The 24,388-nt window shown below is 34.3% G+C and overlaps 1 protein-coding gene across 2 annotated transcripts in view; it reads left to right on the forward strand.

Annotated features, from left to right (window-relative positions):
- The window catches only part of DMD (dystrophin), a 2,087,389-nt gene that overhangs the window by 743,070 nt on the left and 1,319,931 nt on the right, over positions 1-24,388 (forward strand). For both annotated transcript variants that reach the window (XM_081221405.1, XM_081221404.1), the window contains exons 22-26: positions 8,491-8,636; positions 14,085-14,297; positions 16,228-16,341; positions 17,290-17,445; positions 23,876-24,046. In XM_081221405.1, coding sequence (XP_081077531.1) covers positions 8,491-8,636; positions 14,085-14,297; positions 16,228-16,341; positions 17,290-17,445; positions 23,876-24,046 — 800 coding nt within the window. The remainder of the gene's footprint in view (positions 1-8,490; positions 8,637-14,084; positions 14,298-16,227; positions 16,342-17,289; positions 17,446-23,875; positions 24,047-24,388) is intronic.

A 24,388-nucleotide genomic window follows, 5' to 3' on the forward strand; every position in this document is an offset into this window, starting at 1 on the left:
ATAATGTCATGACTATGAAGAACAAATAAAGTATATGTTGTATATAGGCGTAACTTCTCCTTGGCGGGTTGCAAATTTTACAGTCAAATGTTTGGAACATTGAAGGAAATAAAAGAGCAGTTGAAGCCCTGTTAGTAGGTTTTCATCAAATCCAGTTTGCTTCATGTGCAAGGATATCTAGCGAGGCATCTTGCTAATACTTCTGTCAGTTTATATGAAGATTATTATAGCTTAGCATACATGTGACAACTGAAACTCAGCCAAGGATAAATTATTCTTTGGGCTGCATTTTACTCTTGGATCACTATAACTATACAATATCTTCTTTTTCTCATTTACTGGTAAAATACAACATATGAGTGGGGCAATTATGCAAATGCCTACCATATGATGAGCAAATTTTTCAGAATGTCAATTTTGTCTCTCACCAATTTGCTCTTATGATATTAATACACAGTCCAAATATCCCTACTCATCAGACAAAAATTCCTTTGACAGGCAGGTTTATGAACATTTTTAAGGATTAGCGAATGGGTCTTCGGTTCACCATACACATATATACATATATATATATATGTACACACAAAGGATTATAGAGTAAAACTAGATTTTTAAGGCATTAAGATAAAAATATTTTTTTAAAAGTCATCCTCAAAGTTGTCATGAGAAGCACAAGAACATATATTTGTTTTCTACTGAAATTTTAATTTGTTGGAACACACATTTTTAACTGCTTTCCTTTGTAAATGTGCAAAACATTTACCACATAATAACATTGCTAGAATCAGCATAGTGTAATACACGGGCTTTCCTCACTTTCCTTTTTTTTTTTTCCTTTTTATTTCCTGGTGAGGTCATGTAATGAAAGATAAATGCATTTTTTTTCCTTTCTTTTACTTCTGAGTCATTTTTACTGACAGGTTTATTTTCCTGATAGGGAATCAGGTAATACAACTTTACAGTAACGTCAGCTCCCTCTAGTGGATTTCAGTGTACTTGTTGCTGGGCCTCTGTAAAATCAATTGGGGAAAAGATTGTAAATGTCCTAAATTTTCAAACGTTGACCTATTTAAGAATAATGCATTTTTCTTATCATAAAATCCATAAACCTCCCTTAAAGTCAAGTACATGTTAATGGTTATACTGTAACTGGTTGGCAAAGGAGCTTATTCACTTAAAAATTTTTAATTTACATATACTTATTCACTATATTAAGGTTTAACATTTTTTTCTGTTTCTTTTAAAGGTGTTCAGAATGTTGATGTGTGATGATAACAGATTTGATTATGACACCATAATATAAATATATAATAATATATAACCTCTGTTCATACAGCTGTCAGTATACCCATCTATATTAGCATGTCTTCTCTTTATCTTGCATATATATGATGATTGTTTATAAAAGTGCCAAATATTTTCATTTCATTTATGTCTAAATAAATGTACTCCTTTCCACTGTATTAACCAAAATATCTCTAACACTTTGATTCACTCTTTTGGAAAACTTGTTTTGATTCATTAATAATCATTAATTAAATATGGATTATATATATGAATGATAAATTATGCAATTTATATTTGTATATATAATTTACATGCATTATGTGTATTAAATATTATATATAAGTTATGTATATATAATTTATACATTGCATATATTATGTATTATATGTATAAATTATATATAATTTTATGTAATATATATTTATATATAATTTATGTATATGTATTATGTACATATATAAAAATGGTGAATAAAAGTTCACCACATCAAGTCATATTGCAGTTCAGTTTGTTAATTAATAATTATTTTCAAGGAATTTTCCATGTGTATGTTTTCCCCCAAACTTACACCGGGGAGTAAATCTCATTTCTTGTATTATTACATGGTGCTTTGAACATATTAAGTATTCAGCAGATAAGAGCTACCATCTTGCGAATCCATCTTGACTTTCATTCCCTCTTTCCTTTTCTTCTTTACTAGTGTTCTCACAATGAAACAAAAACTTGAAATCTTAAGTGTACTTTAAATGGTGAAAACTGGTGTGAGGAATTGGTGGTTGGTATTTGGCAAAGATGATATGAGAAAATAATATTAAAAGTTAAATGTGTTCTATATTCATAGTAATTTTTAGTCTACAAACAACAATCTTATAAATTATCTTTCTTAGTCCTCAGAGAGGACACAGAAGCTGAAAGATGAACAGGAATTAGTGAGACTAAGGGTAGTAGGTGCTGGCTAGCTAAGAATCTGAGAAGTCCTGTGTCCCTGGAGCACAGAGAGGAGAGAGTGATGCAAGGTGAGCTTAGAGAGGCAAACAGTCTAGAAGGGCCTTTTATGAGCCACGGTGAGGGTTCTAGACACTAACATGAGAAAAATGAAACAATACTGATGGGTTTTATGCTGTGATATAACATCATAAATCAGTTTTTCATTTTCAGAAACTGAGCGGTGAGGATAGATTGAAAGGAAGCAAAAGTACACGTGGAGAGACTAGGAAGGATCTTCCCTTGTATGGGTTTTGCTTGAGCTAAATAACTTACCTGTGAGATACTAACAAAGGCATTTGATCTTTTCACAAGTCGTTCTGTCTTCTCAGAATAGAGTGTTAGTTTGGTTTAGCTCTCAACGGGAGAACTTTACGTCTTGCATCCAAATACTGATCCGAAGCAGTTATACAGAAAAAGATCAACAGTTCAGAAACTGAAATATTTCCCTTCTCATTAAACTGAGAGACCAGAAGGAAGCTAAAGAAGGGAGAAGACAATCAGGGCCTCCCTTAGAAATGAAGTGGACTTGAGGGTGAGATTAGAGCCCGTTGGGTAACTATTCCCACAGCTCTTCAGATGTATTTCCTGATTGATGAACCCACACATGGGTAGTGAGATAGCTAGTTCAGAAACTATGGACATGCTAGGTCCTGTTTCAGTTCTAGCTCCTCCCCAAAGCAATCCACCTGTGAAACACCCAGAGAGTTTACTTAGGATCCAGATTTCAAGGAAAAAAATGTGCCCAAACATCCCGAATCAGAATACAGAATAAGATATTCCATCTAGGGGCTTCTCTGGTGGCGCAGTGGTTGAGAGTCCGCCTGCCGATGCAGGGGACGCGGGTTCGTGCCCCGGTCCAGGAAGATCCCACATGCCGCGGAGCGGCTGAGCCCGTGAGCCATGGCCGCTGAGCCTGCGCGTCCGGAGCCTGTGCTCCGCAACGGGAGAGGCCACAGCAGTGAGAGGCCCGTGTAACGCTAAAAAAAAAAAAAAAAAAGATATTCCATCTATACAATATGGTAAATAGTGCCCACATGCAGTGGTGGTCTGGATTCTTCAATACTTTATCAAGGTTTTGAAGAGAGCCTGAGACTTTACATAATGTAAGTTATTCATTGAATAATGCAAATTAATGTGTACTTTGTTGACATTTTGTTTGACACAAAGAAAAATAATGTATTAAGTTGTGATTATTTCTTAAGATCTAGCTAGAATTGTATTGGTTAATAGAAGAAAGATCAATCAAATTTATTATTTAATAATTTAGAATGTTTCAGTGGTCATCCTCTTTCTGGATTTGAGAGGTTTTTGTTTTATGCTGGCCTGTGCTGAAAAACAATGGATTCTTTGAATGTATGGCATTTTATTTCTGTCAGTCTGTCTGTCTATTTCCTTTCCTCCCTTCCTCCTTTGATCTATTCCATAGGTGGATGCTGACTGAGTTTTGGACCATCTATAATATTATAACATATATTTATGAGTTAAGTAACTGTTTTATACTTGTACAGTGCTCATGCTACCTTATCACTTTGGTGATAAGCTGACAAGTCAGAAAATCTTTGTTTCCTCTCATTTAATGTAGGTACAATTACAACTACAAATACAATCTTTCCCCAGGATGCTACAAATGCCAAGATTATCCTCAGCACAGTCTAAACACTCTTCCAAATACATGGTTAAATATGCTGTGCAATATAATAAACTATGCCTTGTATATGTATTTTTAAATGACCATTAACTATTAACCAGCACTGAAACAACAGTATTTAAGTAAACCTGAAGTTAAACAAATAAAATGCTTTCATCCTTTTTGTTACCATTTCCCTTGATCTTTATCTATTATTATTATTTAAATTTTGGTCTGATCATGATTCTCTTTGCTGGATGAAGTGGACACTAACTTTTTAAATTCACTGTGTGTTAGGATATTCATATGCATGCATTGTATGTCTTCATGTGTGGACATTGTGTGTGTATGTGTGTGTGTTTGTAAATCATTTCAGAGCAATGTCTTAGGTTTGGCTATGCATCTGGTTCTCTAGAAAGTAAAATTAGTTCAAAGGAACCTACCTCTCCCCACAAAGGAAAGAACGTGAGTGCCTCTATTCAGCTTTTGTTCTCTCCCTAGCAAGGAAGTGTTCTCCTTTTATTAACATAGATAAAACTTTGTATTAAACTCTTACAATTTCTACTTAGTCTTGAGTATGTCTCCTCCACTTTCCTGTTGTCTTGCATCTCCCTTCTAGCTAATAATAATAGCAAATATGTACCCAGCAATGGATGCAGTAATCAGCAAATATAGAGACAAATTTAGAATAAAATGTAGCATCTTATTAAGATCTACAAAGGCCTTCATGGTCGTAGTTTCCCCTGCCCTAATGTCCCACCACACTTCACCTTGCTCACTTTGTTCTTGCTACACTTGCCTCCTTGCTGTGCTCCTACCTTACTAGAATTACTCATGTCTTTGGACTGTTAAACTTGTTATTACCCACCTGGAAAACCTTTCCTCTCTGTATTCATATGGCTCCCTCCTTCAGTGCTTTTAAGTCTCTTGTCAAGTGATAGTTCCAAGGAGAGGGCTTTTTTATTCACTGTCTAGTCCCTTTCTATCCTTTTTATTTTATTTAATACTTTTATTATATTCAAAGTTTCTGTAACATATAGACATTTTTTTTTTAAGTTTTTTTTTGTTTTTTGTTTTTTTTTTTTTTTTTTGCGGTACGCAGGCCTCTCACTGTTGTGGCCTCTCCCGTTGCGGAGCACAGGCTCCAGACGCGCAGGCTCAGCGGCCATGGCTCACAGGCCCAGCTGCTCCGCGGCATGTGGGATCTTCCCGGACCGGGGCACGAACCCGTGTCCCCTGCATTGGCAGGCAGACTCTCAACCACTGCGCCACCAGGGAAGCCCAGACATTTTTTAAATAATGAAAAAAATAGAAATCTGCATACTGAGCTACTAAACTTAAGAAATGGAATATTGGTAAAACCACTTATGTACTTTGTTGCCCCTCTCAAATTCCATTCCCTCCCCTCTATACGCACTCTCACCATCATCTCCAGGCACATCTTCTGTTTGTCTCTTCTCAGTGCCATTCCCTGCTCTTCCTATGGAAACTACACTTCCTAGGATCCTTTTTTTAAACTGTCTACCTGCTTGGTTCAGCCAGTGGGAGGCACTTGGAGGATACTGAAGGTGAGAAGAGGAGAGAAGATAGAATATTCTCTTCCCCTCTCAGTGTTACAGGGTGCCTCTCCGTCAGTGGCTGAGAATGAATCCTCCAACTTTCTAGCCCTCTCTGGAAACAGCATACCTCAGGGACCCTGCATCCCCAAAGGGAATCCCCCTGTGAATTCAGCTTCTGCTGGGTGGTTCCAATTATTGGTTTCTTGTAACACCATCTCACACCTATTCCCTTTGTCCCTCTAAGCTTGGAGATAGTAGTATCTTCCATTGCTAATCTATTGATTGCCCACCATCCCTTGTGTAAATCCTCGTTGCTCCAACATTTTTATATCTAATTCTCAATCTTAAATTTTTTTTATTGCATTATCTGGAAGGATCTCCCCCCCGCCCCCGCCATAACTTAATTTTTCTTCACTGCCATTTATTTCTGTTAGTCATTATAGTCTCTTGATTTGTTTGTTAATTTTCTGACTCACCAATTAGATTTTAAGCATCATGAAAGCCAAGGCTTTGCTATTTTAATTTTTACTTCTTGCTTCCCTGGTGCTCAGAGCACTGAATAAATATTGGCTGAATGAAGGAATAATAAATGACTTTAATTAATTCTACCCGAAGTATCTACATCCCCATTTTTATAAATGAGGTCTAAGATGCTAAAGTGTTAAGTAATTTGCCAAAGCTAGTGAGTGGAGAGCCAATTCCAAAGCACAGATTTACTGAACTGCAGAATCAGACTTGCTAATTGTCATGCTACACAGCCTCCTTCTGTACAAACAGAATGGAGAAGCAGTTCTGATAGATGTTCATGAAAAACCTGTTGATCTTTTTCTAATAAAAAGTAACCCTAATATCTTCATCAACTCTTTCTATACTTATCTTTCTCTCCTGACATATATTCATCATCTGGATAAAATTGGACTGATTCATATCACCTCTGACAAACTTCTAATAAATGTTTATTGTGTGCCAGCCACTGCCACAAGGAAAACAAGCACTGTTTTCCAGAATGTATGTGTTCAAGTTCAGTTAAACCAAACTTTGTACATTTTATAATCTATCCAACATACCTCCTTGTCTCTACCCATAGACCTGTCTCCTTCCAACTCTTTGCTTCATCATAACTAAATACTCCTTTACTTCAGTACTATTCATGAGATCCCTCTTTGTTTTTATTAATAATTACCTAGCATTCAAATGTATCTAGTTAGCAGAGGAACACATTATTTATATGAAAGAAAGCAGTGAGGTTTAAAGTACCACAGAGATCTTTTGAGATCCTTCAGTATGAAATCAGAAGTGCTCAGGTTAAAGAAGGCCTCTTAAAATAAATTTGGGCATGAACTGCCAAATAAATATAAGCACATTGAGTAAAATTCTCAGTATCCCTTTCTAACACACTTTCTAGAAATATATTTTCCGTTTGAAAACCCCACTTAACTAGCGTGCAAAATACTTTCCTATATTCTTTTCATTTAGTTTAGAAGGAATTGGTATATAGAAGTGAAACTCATAGGCTATCTGATAAAAATAATGTGGTTTAAATAATGCAATTGGATAAAGTGATTTGAGCTAGTATTTTGCACTGTGATTTTATCTATTTAGGAAAATTCTCAGCCATTATCTCTTCAAATGTGGCTTCTGTCCCATGTCTCTCTCCAGGATTCTGGGATACATTTATGTTCATTTTACTGTTTTTTTCCTATGTCTCTTATTCTCTCATCTTTATTTTCCATCTGTTTGTCTCTCCATGCTTCATTCCAGATATATATGTATATGCATGTATACATATATATAAATACACATACACACACACACACACATACATGTATATGTTTCTGGCCTACCTTCAGGTTTACTAATTCTCTGTTTAGCTTTGTCTAATCTGCATTTAAACCTATTCATTGTGTTATTACTTTTCACTTATTGCATGTTTCAGTTCTACAATTTCTTTTTTATTCTTCTTAAAACACTTAAAATCATTTTTATGGTTTCCAGTTTTCTGCCAAAAATTCTCAACCTTGAACATGGTCAGTATAGCTACTTAAGTCACATAATCTGTGTGGGTGTGTATAAAATAGAAAATAATGTATAATAATAAATAATATATATACACATATATACATTTTAGATTTAAAACTTCTATATAGCTATATATACACATACACATTGTACTTTCCCATATATATATATATATTTCATTCCCTAATTTTATATATAGTTGGAATGAATATATGTATGTACATATACATATATGTCTGTGTGGTATGTGTGTTTGTATGTATATATATATGTATATATATATGTTAGAGAAAGTACATTGTTTGTTGGTGGCTTTGACTTTGAAACAAGATGATCTTGGTTTAAAATCCTGGCTGTGACACTTACTAGATGTTTGACTCTGAACAAATTAGTTGGCCTTCTTTTATAGCCTCTATTTCCTCAAATGTAAATGGAATAAAAATGTCTATCTCACAGGTTTATTGTAAGAATTAAGAATGATAATGTGTGTGATCATTATTAGAGTTTCTGACACTAAACGCACACAAATTGTGCTTCTTTTAGTAAAATACAACATGAACTGATGTAATATAAAATATCACCTGCTGTAGATAATGATACTATTTTCCCCAAAGGCAAATGATAATACAGAAAGAGAGTAGGCTTCAAAGTCAAATATACACGAACTCTACTTGGTTTCTCTGACTACCATCTGTGTTACCTTGGGCAAGTTACTCAGCCTCTCTGTTGCTCCATTTCCTCACCTTAAAAAACATGAATTAAACAATGCAAATCTTGCACGGCTGATAGGAGGATTCGATGTAATATATGCATAGTTTCTGTCAAAATATCAGTCATGTAATAGGAATTTATCTTCAACAACATAATCATATTCTAATCTGTATTTTCACATTTTCACACTTTGTTAATATTTGTAATTATTAGTATGATTGAGTTTGCTGGCAGCTTAGGAAAACAAATGAAAAAGTTTTAAATGGTTAAATGATTCTCTTTTTTTCCCTTTTGATAAAGTTTTGGACACTTTGCCACCCATGCGCTATCAGGAGACCATGAGTACCATCTTCATGTGGATCCAGCAGTCAGAAACCAAACTCTCTGTACCTCAGGTCACTGTCACCGAATATGAGATCATGGAGCAGAGACTTGGGGAGTTACAGGTCTGTGACTATTTAAATGTCTTAAACAATACAGTACAGATCTCATCTATCAAGCAATCACATTGGTATAACCTTAATATAATACTAGAATTAAAATAATCGTGGCTAGTATGATAGTTTACCAGCTGAAAAAATGAAGATTAAGAATTTAAAAGTGTAATATTTTATGCATTTGTGCCTTCTCTCCATAAGATAAAAATTCCATCTTTGAAAACAATGATACGGTCTACTTATGAAGTATATTCATTCTTGCTTAGTGTATATTTTCAGAAACGTGCATTTTGATTATTATAGAAGCTCTGTTATCATTCCTCCCCTTTGCTTGCTGATTTAGAGCTCCTCTCACATTTCCAAAAAGAAAGTGGTAAAATTAATGTAGTTATAAAATTAGTTTTAATTTAAACCCTTTTTGATGTAATATTGTAATTCGTTTTTGAGTTCTATTCACTATATTTTAATGGTGTTATATCAGGAAATAAAATACTAATACGGGAAATTAAAGAAATAATTTGTATGAGATTTTAGAATACTTTCCCTGCTAGTTCTGAAGAGCATGTGTTGTATATCTAATCACATTTTATTTTGTAAGACATTAAAGCATATTCATTCATTGTATTTAAGAGCTGAGATAATATGTCCACATTTTGAGAATTAAATTAAGAAAAAAAGTTAAAAATTTAACTTCTATATCAAGAGTTCTTTTTTGGGAATTAAATATTATTTCCTAAAAAAGTAATTTTAGAAGAATTTCTTCAAAGAAATCTTTATTTAAATATTTCCCAGTATATATTGTCCTATTTAAACTATTTCCTCTACTATAATACCAAACAACCTATAACAGTTTAATCTTTTTGCCCCTTTATGTTGTTGTTTGTAATACCTGGAATAGTTCCAAAATTTACTTTGAAGAATATGTGACTTAATAAAACTATACATGGAAAGACATAAGAGTACAAAGGTATAGTAATTAGGGGAGTGGGTTAAGTATAAAAGAAACGGTATGCAGATGAATGGGACAGTGTATTTCCATTGATAAAACAGTGATGGAGGGAAAATTATTTATAAATATTATTGAGAAGATGAATTATTAACTAACTGAAAAAAATGAAGTTAGAACCTTGTGTCAAATGTTACACCAAAACAAACTACCACATAGATTAAGAAGTCAAAAACATTTTAATCATAAATTTTGGAGAAATTTTTAATAAAACTTTAAAAACATATGATGGGGAAGCACAAAAATCAATGGAAGTGATCACAAACATTGTAAAAATACCAGAGCCAATTGTAAAGAAAAATGAGATAAGGAAAACATTTGTCTGAGTAAGTCATTAATAAGGTAGTCACCAGAAAGAGACATAAATGACCATTAATCCTATGAAAAATTGTAACTCAAATTGTAAAGGATGTAGTACAAATTTACAAAATGAGACATTTTTACATACTAAAGTGCAAAAAGAAATCTAAAAAAATAAATAAATGAATATAACAAAACAGAAACAGACTCATATAGAGAACAAACTAGTGGTTGCCAGTGGGCAGAAGGGTGAGGGAGGGGCAAAATGGGGGTATGGGATTAAGAGGTACAAACTACTATGTGTAAAATAAGTAAGATACAAGGATATCTTGTATAGCACAAGGACTATAGCCAATGTTTTATAATAACTTTAAATGGAGTATCATCTATTAAAACATTGACTTACTATGTTGTACACCTGAAACTAATATATTAACTCAATTATACTTTAATTAACAAAACAAATTGTAAGAATGTAGTACAAATTTACAAAATGAGATACTAGTTTTTACATACTAAATTGCAAAAAAAAAAAAAAGAAAAAGAAACCCAAAAGATATAGTAAGTGCAGGTCTGGCAGCAATGAACTACATCTCACTTATTGGTGGGAATGTAAATTGAATGTAAGTTTTGCTGAGGAAAACTTTTCAGATATAGATACATAGAGATATAGATAAATAGATCATAAACATAATTTAAAAGAGTGGAAAACTTAAAATTAATTTATACAGCTAATAATGGGAAATGGTTAAATGAACTGCAGAAGCAATTAAAATCTGTTTTTGAAAAATACTTAATGACACGAGAGAAGGCTCACAATAAATTGCTTAGCTCAAAATGTAGTTCTAGCATAGAGGGAACTTTCCGCAACATAATAAAGGCCATATATGACAAACCCACAGCCAACGTCGTCCTCAATGGTGAAAAAGTGAAATCATTTCCACTAAGATGAGGAACAAGACAAGGTTGCCCACTCTCACCACTGTTATTCAACATAGTTTTGGAAGTTTTAGCCACAGCAATAAGAGAAGAAAAAGAAATAAAAGGAATCCAAATCGAAAAAGAAGAAGTAAAGCTGTCACTGTTTGCAGATGACATGACACTAAACATAGAGAATCCTAAAGATGCTACCAGAAAAGTACTAGAGCTAATCAATGAATTTGGTAAAGTAGCAAGATACAAAATTAATGCACAGAAATCTCTTGCATTCCTATACACTAATGATGAAAAATCTGAAAGTGAAATTAAGAAAACACTCCCATTTACCATTGCAACAAAAAGAATAAAATATCTAGGAATAAACCTGCCTAAGGAGACAAAAGGCCTGTATGCAGAAAATTATAACACTGATGAAAGAAATTAAAGATGATACATATAGATGGAGAAATACGCCATGTTCTTGGATTGGAAGAATCAACATTGTGAAAATGACTCTACTACCCAAAGCAATCTACAGATTCAATGCAATCCCTATCAAACTATCACTGGCATTTTTCAAAGAACTAGAACAAAAAATTCCACAATTTGTATGGAAACACAAAAGACCCCGAATAGCCAAAGCAATCTTGAGAAAGAAAAACGGAGCTGGAGGAATCAGGCTCCCTGACTTCAGGCTATACTACAAAGCTACAGTAACCAAGACAGTATGGTACTGGGACAGAAACAGAAATATAGATCAATGGAACAGGATAGAAAGCCCAGAGATAAACCCACACACATACGGTCACCTTATCTTTGGTAAAGGAGGCAAGAATATGCAGTGGAGAAAAGACAGCCACTTCAATACATGGTGCTGGGAAAACTGGACAGCTACATGTAAAAGAATGAAATTAGAACACTCCCTAACACCATACACAAAAATAAGCTCAAAATGGATTAAAGACCTAAATGTAAGGCCAGACACTATAAAACTCTTAGAGGAAAACACAGGCAGAACACTCTATGACATAAATCACAGCAAGATCCTTTTTGACCCACCTCCTAGAGAAATGGAATTAAAAACAAAAATAAACAAATTGGACCTAATGAAACTCAAAAGCTTTTGCACAGAAAAGGAAACCATAAACAAGACGAAAAGACAACCCTCAGAATGGGAGAAAGTATTTGCAAATGAAGCAACGGGCAAAGGATTAATCTCCAAAATTTACAAGCAGCTCATGCAGCTCAATATCAAAAAAACAAACAACCCATTCCAAAAATGGGCAGAAGACCTAAATAGACATTTCTCCAAAGAAGATATACAGATTGCCAAAAAACACATGAAAGATGCTCAACATCATTAATCATTAGAGAATTGCAAATCACAACTACAGTGAGATATCATCTCACACTGGTCAGAATGGCCATCATCAAAAAATCTACAAACAATAAATGCTGGAGAGGGCATGGAGAAAAGAGAACCCTCTTTCACTGTTGGTGGGAATATAAATTGATACAGCCACTATGGAGAACAGTATGGAGGTTCCTTAAAAAACTAAAAATAGAACTACCATGCGACCCAGCAATCCCACTATTGGGCATATACCCTGAGAAAACCATAATTCATAAAGAGTCATTTACCACAATGTTCATTGCAGCTCTATTTACAATCGCCAGGACATGGAAGCAACCTAAGGGTCCAGCAGTGGAGAAATGGATAAAGAAGATGTGGCACATATATACAATGGAATATTACTCAGCCATAAAAAGAAACGAACTTGAGTTACTTGTAGTGAGGTGGATGGACCTAGAGTCTGTCATACAGAGTGAAGTAAGTTAGAAAGAGAAAAACAAATATCGTATGCTAGCACATATATATGGAATCTAAAAAAAAATAAATTATGGTCATGAAGAATCTAGCAGCAAGACGGGAATAAAGATGCAGACCTACTAGAGAATGGACTTGAGGATACGGGTAGGGGGATGTGTAAGCTGGGACAAAGTGAGAGAGTGGCATGGACATATATACACTACCAAAAGTAAAATAGATAGCTAGTGGGAAGCAGCCGCATAGCACAGTGAGATCAGCTCGGTGCTTTGTGACCACCTAGTAGGGTGGGATAGGGAGGGTGGGAGGGAGGGAGACGCAAGAGGGAAGAGATATGGGGACAGATGTATATGTATAACTGATTCACTTTGTTATACAGCAGAAACTAACACACCATTGTAAAGCAATTATACTCCAATAAAGATGTTTAAAAAATGTAGTTCTATGCATACTAGATATTGTGTAAATAATCAAGGGTAACAGTTTAATAAAGTAAAATAAAAATAAAGTAAAAAATAATATATCACAAAATAAACATAAGATATGCAACCACCAAATTATGTTTGACACATAATTATGCATATGTGAGTGTAAAATATGATCAGCTATTCAGGGTTTAGTTTTACATAGAAAGAACTGGAAGTTTATGTAAAAAGTAATAGTTGTATATAATGGGTATTTTTTTCAATTTTTTATCTTCAACCTTTTTAGTTTATAACCAGAAAGTAACATTTAAATAAATACTGAGTAGGTGAAACCTAAAGATGCGCATCCTATTATAAGGGGTGGAATAGATGATACAGTACAAATGTAAAATCAAGTTTGTAAATTCTCCCCCAAATTCCCTAGAATTTCACTGTGATACTACAAAACAGAGCAGTGTCTTTTGAAAAATAAAAAAACGTTCATTAACTGGCATTAGTAAACCATCTATCTGGTAACTTATTCAGAGCTTTGTTATCACATCTATCAATCTGATTTAGTTATATTTTTATCTATGAGGGTTAGAAGTTATCTTACTTAAAGGCTCAGTATAATTAAGTTAAACTCCATTAATTGAATCATAAATGCAGTTATTAATATACAGGCAAAATGTAATAAAATTAGGTGTGCTAAAGTTCTTTGGTTCAGTAATATATAGCTTTGTATATATTTGGCATTGTTTATAAGACTAGGCATAGATTTTTAAATAAAATATTAAATAATGTGTAAACTACTCTTATTAAAAGAATTTAAATGACTATTTTATAACTAATGTTACATCATTTATTTTTAGATGTTTGAATCACGTAGCTTTCATTTTAAGTAATTTGATTTATCTGAAACTAGTCAATGAAATTGAACAATGAGACTCGTTAGTATTCATCAATTAGTATAAATGCACTTTCTTATTTTTAATTTTGAGGCTTTACAAAGCTCTCTACAAGAACAACAAAATAGCTTAAACTATCTCAGCACCACTGTGAAAGAGATGTCAAGGAAAGCGCCCTCTAATATTAGCAGGAAATATCAGTCAGAATTTGAAGAGATTGAGGGCCGATGGAAGAAACTCTGTGCCCAGCTTGTCGAACATTGCCAAAAGCTAGAGGAGCAAATGGCTAAACTCCGAAAACTTCAGGTAATTCAAGATTTTACTTTTTATATTCATTTTTTTTCTTTACTTGTTTGTCTCCTAGTGATGAGTTATAAAATTTAAAGACATTTAACCTCCATAGTCCCTCAAAGTCAGTGATAAGATCACAAGACACAAATGTGTCTCAAAGGAGTATAGTCTGCCTATTGATTTTAAGAAAACTTTAATTAAAAGTTCTGCTTCTTAGATTTTCTTTAGAATTATTATTTTTTCACCAGTACCAGTAGGACGTAAACATGTTTTTAGCTCAGTAATTTTCAAAACCCATCTTTTCTTTAGTCTGGTTGTCCTCTAAATAGAGGTATCATTTAGCTTATGAATAGATAAGAAGTTATCTACCATGTAATATAGTCATATCATTTCATCAGCATATTTCACTTGTAATTTTATGTATAAATTTGACCCCATCACCTTCCACAAACCAACTTCTACTGACTTAATTTGTTTGGATAGTGCCACCTGATCACCCAAGCATTAGTAAACCAACAATTACACTGTAGTCTAAAGTTTAAAACATTTGGTGATGCAGGTAATATCTGTCTTATGTGGTAAATTATTGTGAAAAATATTAATGCTGGGAAGAATTTTGAAAGCATCATGGCGTGATGGAAAAGCATTGGAATAAGATGCCTTTGGATCTAAATCCCAGTCCAGCTACTTAGTTGTTTTTTTCTTACCTTTCACAAACCAAAAGACCAAGCAGTTTTAAATCATTCTTTAAAGCACAACATCCACATTTATGTGTCTCTACGTATGAACATATGTTTACATGCATATACATGCATACACATATATACATAAAAACACATTTTTTATCAGTACCAGTGGCGAAAGAGGGTATAATTACTTGGTCCTTGTCATCAAGGAGCCCATGTTCTGGTGGAGGAGAAAGGTGAGTGTATTTTTTTTCCTATTGCTGCTGTAATAAGTTGCTGCAAATTTAATGGCTTGAAGCAGCACACATTTATTATGTTACAGTTCTGGGGGTCAGAAGTTCAATGTCAGTCTCAGTGAGCTAAAATCAAGGTATAGACAGGGCTGTGTCCCTTCTGGAGGCTTTAGATGTCAGCCAGATAATAATGTTGAAGTTTTTAGATTTAGTCAAATGCTTTTAAAGTCATTATTATTTATCATATCAAAGAGGAAAATTTCTGAGAAGCACACATTTTCAATAGAAATTTAATTAAGAAAGGAGAAAGTAGCACATCTGGACAGCATAGTTGAATTGTAGGCAAATAAAGGAGTTTGAAAAATCATACGCTTGAAAAGTAGCCCCCAAAAAGCAGCAGGACAAACAGACATTATGTGAGAAAATAATGGGATGTACTTGGCTATTTACAAATGATAAAAGATGACATTTTCCACCTGATCATTACTTCACCCTGGTCAGGCAAATAGGACATGAAAAGCAAATTTTTTCTCTCCTTAAAGATGACAAAATCTTGTTCTGCAAGTTCTCACCTGGAGGGGCTATGTAAACTGTCAGCTGTAGAAAACAGTTTTTGGAAGTTCAGGTTTAGGGAGGCTATAAAGACACCATTACATTGAGTTTACTGTTCGTAGTTTGTTTTATGTACTTAAGGGCACATTGTTAGTATTATCATGAGTTGTTTTGTAACTTAAAATTTCTCTAGAGGGGGATATGATTTAATGTTCTCGAGAGCAACATCATAAAACCACATTTGGTAGTAATTTTTTATTTTTAACAATAGCAGACTTCATACACCAGTGCTCATACAGTAGGCTATAAAAATGCAGTCTTAGAGAAAATACTCTTTTCCTGAAGAGCTACTTACAGACATCCTTCAAACATGGGAATTGTTCCTGGGCTTGTGTTCAAACATATCACCGTGATGAATTGTGTTAAGATAAATCAGCACCCCAATAATGCCTTAAAATGGGTCTCTGATTTCAGAATCACATAAAAACCCTGAAGAAATGGATGGCCGAAGTTGATGTTTTCTTGAAAGAGGAATGGCCTGCCCTTGGGGATTCAGAAATTCTTAAAAAACAGCTGAAGCAGTGCAGGGTAAGATTTTTATATGACACTTTTCATATGAAGACTTTTATATGGAAAATATTATTTAGTTATATTGATGATTCTGAACCAGGGGCAGTTTTGTCCCTCTGGGGGACATTTAGCAATGTATGGAGGCATTTTCATTTGTCGCAACTTGGGGTGGGGTAGATGCTACTGGCATCTAGTGGGTAGAGGCCAGAGATGCATCTAAATATCCTTCAATGCACAGAACAGCACCCCACAGCAAAGAATTACCCAGCCCAAAATGACGGTAGTGCCAAGGTTGAGAAACTGGGCTAAATAAGAGAGAAATAGACAAAATATTGCCTTTTACTCAACACTCACTTTACAGTATTATTTTGATATAACATGCAGTTTAATTTAAAGGTAAAGAATTTTTGAGATATTTGTTATATCTTATAACAGGTTATCAGTCATACTATGTTTTTCTTACCATGTATGTTGCACTGTAGTATAAGACAACATGTATCTTGAAATAATATTGATTATACAATTGTCATGCAGTGGGAGGAGAACAATCTAGCTCTTTAAAGAACTTTCTTTGTGAATAAAAGCTAAAAAAGCAAATCCATTTTAAAAATAACCTTCACACCATCTTGCTATAAACAATTGTTGCAATACCCTGTGTTTGAAAATCAAAATTCCTTCAAAAATAATAATGTATAAAACTCACCATTTTTGCACAGTTTTCTCACACGAAGTATTAAGCTTATTTACTTTTGTAACTAATATAAATAGACTACAGATATATAATTCCCTATTTCATTCATGCCATAAAAACCACTGAACAATTTTTTGCAACATATTTTTCAGATTTTAAAGGGCAAAATTCATGTGTAGTGTCATGATTCCTAATTATATGTTTCCTACCTATGTTGCATTTCTAATAGGTTGTGGTAATTTTTTCAGCTAACTTAAATTGAATTATTTCCTTAGCTTTTAGTCAGTGATATTCAGACAATTCAGCCCAGTCTAAACAGTGTCAATGAAGGTGGACAGAAAATAAAGAATGAAGCGGAGCCAGAGTTTGCTTCTAGACTGGAGACAGAGCTCAGAGAACTTAACACTCAGTGGGATCACATGTGCCGACAGGTATGTTCGATCTCTGACTGTGGCTTGCTTCTTTTTAATTATGATTTCTTAATGTCTCCCTTCACCATTGCCCTTTTAAAAAGTTTAGTCTCTATGTTGTTGCTTTAAAGCGCGGTTAATTAAAACTAGCCTTTGTCTAGCATATAAATTATTTTCACAGTAGATATTTTAAATAGTATATTCATCTTATTGGAGTCCTAAAATGACCTTATCGCATGCAGCTGTCATTCTGAACAATAAGGCCCTTTTCTTAGGCATTACTTTTATTGAATCTTTTCTCCAATGCATAACTTTATACAAGTAGTTGGATCAACAAAAGATACTTTTTACTTCTATACTTGGTGCAGAAATAAAATGAATAGTAATGCATGCATATGTACAAATATGATGAGTATTTTTCACTTTTGATTGTTAAGATTGACAAGTTTGGCTTCTTCAGTACGTCCCTTTCAATAAATGGATTAAGATTGGGAAATAGTTAAGAATAGCTCAGTAGAAAACATAAAATAACTGTACATTCACATCTGAGTTCCTCATTTTTATATAGCAGTGTTTTATAGATATTTATTTCCAATTTTAAGATTAAATTATGGAAGAGAAAATATTACATACACACATAGTGTACATCGAATACTTCTTGTTCAAAGGATGAAATTTTGACCTAATGCAATGACTGCTTTTCAATACACTAATACCTTTTTTGACGTTAATGAGAGGTTTCATTTTACGTGTATTAGAGGCAGTCAGTCTTTCGTTATTTCTAAGTAACCTTTGAAAGTTGAAAAGAAATCATGCCAAAAGGCAAAAACTAAATTTGAAAAAGAAAGGAATTTGGACAAGTAAAAGTCAAGGCAAGTCACCCAGCTAATACCATCACTGACAAATGCTCAACAGTTCTATTAACTCACAGATGAGATAGCCCTGGGTCAGCTAGCTTGCATTCTTCTCCTGCAGTAAGCTGGTTCTAGAAGGGATGTTCAGGAAAAAAATATTACTTAGAGAATAGATTATATCATTGATGTTTTCCTGGAAGGCCAGTATGAAAGGTATTTGTTTGTTGAATGCTTTTAATGGATGAATAGAAAGGACAACACCAGTTTATTTAGAGCAAGGGAGAGGACAACAGCAAAAAAATTTTTATGAGAAAATGGGCGGGAAATAAGAGTCATTAATTTTCTTTTAAATCACAGTGAGGATTTACTATTCATGTCAGGTATGATGGGAAGCTATTAGACCTTTAGTTATAGAAGTGGCATCATGTAAAGTGGTTGTTTAAAAGTTTGCTATATAATCCTGTTATATGAAGAATAGACCAAAGGGGCACAAGTGGAAGCATGTAGGAATCCCAGTTATCCAGGTAGGAAATAATACTGGCAAAGAACAGTGGGGATGTTAGTGGAGATTGAGAGACATGAAGAAATTTGAAACATATAATCCTCTTATGACATCGTGTTTGGTTAACTGTCCAAACCTCTCCCAATAATTTTCCGAGTTCTTCCATAGAGATAGAGCTGGTTTGAACTCTTGTTGCTCTGTCGCATTACTGTTTATTGCTTTTATGTGTATTTTCCCATTACACAGTAATTAACATGAAGAGGGGCTGTGTTATTCTAGGCAAACTGGACCAAAGTGCTTGTGAGAGTCAAACTTTGTAGAAACTCTATCCTCCCTGGCCATCTTCAGCAAGCTTATCTCACTCAATGTGGTCACTTATTTTTCTTGTTTCTTCTAACCAATTAGGCAAGTTCTTCCTTGTTATATTTTTCATCAGGGCTTTCACACTCACATCCACCCTTGATCATTATTCTTATCCTAAGTACACATTCGTTTCTTGATTTTCTGTTTTATCAGACCCCATTAGAAATAGCAGTGCTTGCTGAAGGAGAATGCTTGCAGAAAGTCCAGGGTGATGGGGAGGGAGGGATGAAAGCATATTCAGAGTTTTCTGTTTTGAGCAACAGTGTTGGCTACTGTGCCTTTAAAGAAGGAAAGACTGCGAGCTAAGGGAGGAACCAAATTGACTAGCTTAATAGAATGATCAGTACTTGTATTTTGGTCATGTTTATTTTGGAGAAGTAGACAGTCAAAATACATCCAGAATTCAAGTGGGGTACTTAAATTGAACGTATAAACTATGTACACAAAAATAAAGATAAAATTTATGTAAGATAACTCCTATCTCACAATGAAAAGATTTGTCAGACCTACTTCCCTAAAATATTTGGCCAGATTGGATAAAATAAAAACTCTGATGGATGGAGAAGACTTTCTTGTGGATGGAGAGGCAAACAATGTGTAAGAGCAAGAGCTCTGGAACCAGATTGCCTGGGTTTAGATATTACCTCCACCATAAACTACCTGTGTGATCCTGGAAAAGTTGTTTAATCTCTCTGTGCTTCAGTTTCCCAGTCTTTACAGTGTGATGATATTACTGCCTGCTTTATAAGAATTTTAAAATAATAATTAAATGAATTTGTGTTTGTAAGGTGTATAGATCAGTATCTAGCACAGAATAACCACTTGTTAAATAAAATAAATGGATATGAAATAAACATAAACCTACATATATAAAATTATAAAGCATTTATAATTTCTAAATAAATAATGTATGATTATATATTTTAATTATTAGTGGCTATAAATTTATACTAGATAGTTATCAAGAAACACTGGATTTAGAAACCAGGTGGATGTCATTCTGGCACCTTGCAGATCATTGTCTTTCCAAGTCAATGCATCTTTTGGGTGCAGTCATCCATAGACCCCTGGGTCACTCTGCCTCATTCCTTAAGTATTTTAACAGCTGACTCACTGTTACTCCTGTCATAATTCTTGGTGATTTCAGTATCTTCTTAGATGGTTCTTCCAGTTCCTGAGCCCTCGGTTCCTTGATAACCGCTCCAGTGATTTTTGTCTTCCACCCTGCCTCAGCCACTCACTCCCAGCTTCATAACCTAGACATCGTCACTAGCAGTAACTTCTTTATAATTTCAACCTTAAGCATCACACCTCGCAGCCTCCAGCACACATACAATACAACCACTATGGAACCTGTATGGAGATGCCTCAAATAATTAAAAATAGAGCTGCCTTATGATCCAGCAGTCCCAGTTCTGGGTATATTTACAAAGGAAATGAAATCAGGATCTCAAAGAGATATCTGCACTCCCAAATTCATTACAACATTATTCACAATAGCCAAGATAAGGAGACAGCCTAAGCTTTGGTCAGGGATAAACAGATAAGGAAGATGTGGCACACACACACACACACACACATACGCACACACGTGCACACACACACACACACACGAGTATTATTCAGCTTTGAGAAAGAAGGAAAGCCTGCAATTTGCAACAACCTGGATGAAACTTGAGGGTATTATACTAGGTCAAATAAGTCAGAGAAAAACAAATACTGTATGATCTCAGTTATATGTGGAATCTAAAAAAGCCAAACTCAAGAGAGTAGAATGGGGACTGCCAGGGCTTGCAGAGTGGGGGAAATGAAGAGATTCTGGTCAAGTGGTACAAACTTCTGGTTTATGATGAGGAAGTTCTTGGGATCTTATTTACAGTATGGTAACTACAGCTGACAGTTCTATATTCTATACTTGACAGTTGCTGGAATAGTAGATCTTTAATGTTTTCACGATAAAAAGAAAAATAGTAATTATGTGTGATGATGAAGACACTGATTAATCCTATTGTGGCAGTCATTTCACAATACATATGTATACTTTAAACAGTGTTTTATGTCAGTTGTATCTTAATAAAGGTGGGGGGAAAGGGAAGTGGAATGGGGAGGGGCAGTGCTGAGTGTTAGATTTACAAATTCTAGAACAGGAAACATGAAGAACTTTCTATTTTATCAAGAGGTTGATGCAATATAATCTGCTGAAACTGGCGGTGGATTGGTAAATTTAAGGCTAGAAGGTTGACATCACTAATGTGATAAAGGTGAGGGAGAAATTGTGATTTTAACCTCAATGTTTTCACAGAAATCCTTCTAAAATACGAAACCACACACACAAAAATTCATCTCTCTCTGATCAGTTGTAGAGCTGTGGAATGTTAAATTTGGAAAAGACCTTGGAAATCTTCTGGTCCAATTGTTAGGTTAGTTAAGAAGCGGAGATAAAGAGAAATGAAGTGATGTTTTCAGGTTCACTTAGCTTGTTAGTGACTGAGTACAGGTATCCAGATTCCGAAGCTGGTGTTCTTTCCAGTGCACTCATGCTGTCACCTCAAAATGAATTCCTTTTCTTTTCTTTCTTTCCTTTTAAAATAATCACTCCTGATCCTTTTCTTCTGGTTTAGTTTTATAGCATGCGATATTTTTTTTAATACAAGTCTTTGCCTAAGTTCCGTTAGTCACTCTAATATTATTGTCACTTTGCCAACTACCTCAAAAGACTATAGCAGGGTATCTCCGTAGAAATTTAACAGCTTGTTTACTTGGGCTTATTATAGGCTCATTGACTATGCAAAATAATCTTTATACCTTAACCAGTGTAATTGTTAGATACATGCTTCTAGCTGTGTCAGAATGAAACATACATTTACATGTCAATAGATGAAGCACTACATTCTCCTAGGAGAGTAAAGAAATTAGTTTTAATTTAACTACATTAGGCTTAGGGTGGTTGTAAAGTGTAAGGAAAATTAATATGATGATGTTTCTGTACATATTTAGTATTTGGTAAAGTACCATGAAAACTTCATTATACTAAAATTATGCCTTATATATTAAGACTTTACAATTACAACTCTGTTATTTAAAAGATAGAACTCTACTTAATCCCAGAGAGAAGAATAACATCATTTGATTAGAGGTTTTTTTTTAAATTAATTTATTTATTTATTTTTGGCTGTGTTGGGTCTTCGTTGCTTCATGCAGGCTTTCTCTAGTTGCGGCGAGTGGGGGCTACTCTTCATTGTGGTGTGCAGGCTTCTCATTGTGGTGGCCTCTCTTGTTGTGGAGCACTAGCTCTAGACGTGTGGGCCTCAGTAGTTGTGGCACGTGGGCTCAGTAGTTGTGGCTCACGGGCTCTAGAGCGCAAGCTCAATAGTTGTGGTGCACGGGCTTAGTTGCTCCACAGCATGTGGAATCTTCCCAGACCAGGGCTCGAACCTGTGTCCCCTGCATTGGCAGGCAGATTCCTAGCCGCTGAACCACCAGGGAAGTCCCTAGAGTTATTTTTTAACGTAAAAGGGAAGCACTATATATAATCATTCTAATACTGAATTGAGATTTTTCCCTCAATGTGTTACAGCAGGGTACTTTATAACAAGCTATTAGCATGCACAATTTTCTCTTAGGTATTTTAAGTTTTGCTATCTTTCTGGTTAATAAGTAATAAATTCTGTTATAAAGTTAATATTTCAGAAATGTATGATGCTTTACAAGGCACAAGTCTCCTGTCACACATGCTCTTTTTCAACTTGTTTTTTTAATTTAAAATTAAATACTGGATAACTTTCGCTTCAGTATAGATTTATTGGTGCTACATGGTATCCTATTCCGTGTGTGTACATGTGTATCCCACTATTTAACTAACTCTCCATGAAAGCACATTTGGGTTTGTTTCCAATATGTTGCTGTCTCCAAAGCTGAATTGAATAGTGTACATACAACTTTGTACACTTCGTTTTGTGTGATTCATTCTTTAAAGTGGAAGAGTAGACTCAGATTTATGAACACTAAGAAATTTAATGCATTTTGCCAATTTACTGTCTAAAAGGTTATACTGTGTCAGATGTTTCCCTCAACGGGTATAAAAACTTTTCTTTTCCCACATCCCTGCTCAAACTGGGCATTTTTGCTAGTTTTTTCCAGTCTCATATTTGAAAACATACTAATTTAATTTAATTTGCTGTTATTTAACTATAAATGATACTGAGCATCTTTTCACATATATATGGCCTCATTTTAATTTTATTTCTGTGAATTACATGACTATGTCTTTTATCCATTTTCTATTTTTTCTTTATTTTTTATGAGAGTTTTCTGTAGGTATATGATTATTAAGTTCCTAGGATATTTGAACTTGTAAAACAGCATCAAAGAGCACAAAGAATTTCTACTTCTATTGTGTGCCAATAAATTTACTCTTCCAACTGAAACAATGTTTTTCTTTATTCTCCATGTGCAGAAATGCTATTACCATACACAACAGCTAAATTATGGTCTTAGGAGAATCTGTTCATTATGCCAAGTAAATGCCTATATCTCATTTTAACACTTAGGTGAGATTAAGTGTATCCAATTGCTATGAGTTACTTTCCTCATTCATGTAAGCTTTTTACTTCTTGCTTCATCTTTTCTATCTAAGCTTTCTATTATTTACAGATTCCTCAGTAATAATATAATGGTAATGTTTTGTGACTTTCAATATTCATGCTTTACTTCTTGGTTTGTTTTATGGAAGGTCTATGCCAGAAAGGAGGCCTTAAAGGGAGGTTTGGATAAAACTGTAAGCCTTCAGAAAGATTTATCAGAGATGCATGAATGGATGACACAAGCTGAAGAAGAATACCTAGAGAGAGATTTTGAATATAAAACCCCAGATGAATTACAGACAGCAGTTGAAGAGATGAAGGTAAAAAAACCCAAATGAAACAAATTGTGATTCTGCACAGTCAGCTCTTTTCTTGGTTTAATAGTAGAGGTTGCTTTTTGATTGATTTAGCTTCAAGTTTGATGTACATTGTGTAGAATGTTTAAACTTTTTACTTATTAAGTCTATGCATTATGGTCACAACATAAATATTGACAGTCACAGTTTGGAGCATTTTCCCCTTGAAATTATGTACTATTAAGAGATTGGAATCAGCTACTCACATTAGATGTTTCTAGCTGATGCAAATTCAAACTGGAAATATGTCAAAGTGTTATTGAAATGACAGTTGGGAATGTCAACAGACTGTGTTAATTTGGTGGT

This window comes from Mesoplodon bidens (assembly GCF_964165515.1).
Source record: "Mesoplodon bidens genome assembly, chromosome: X".
NCBI lineage: Eukaryota > Metazoa > Chordata > Mammalia > Artiodactyla > Ziphiidae > Mesoplodon > Mesoplodon bidens.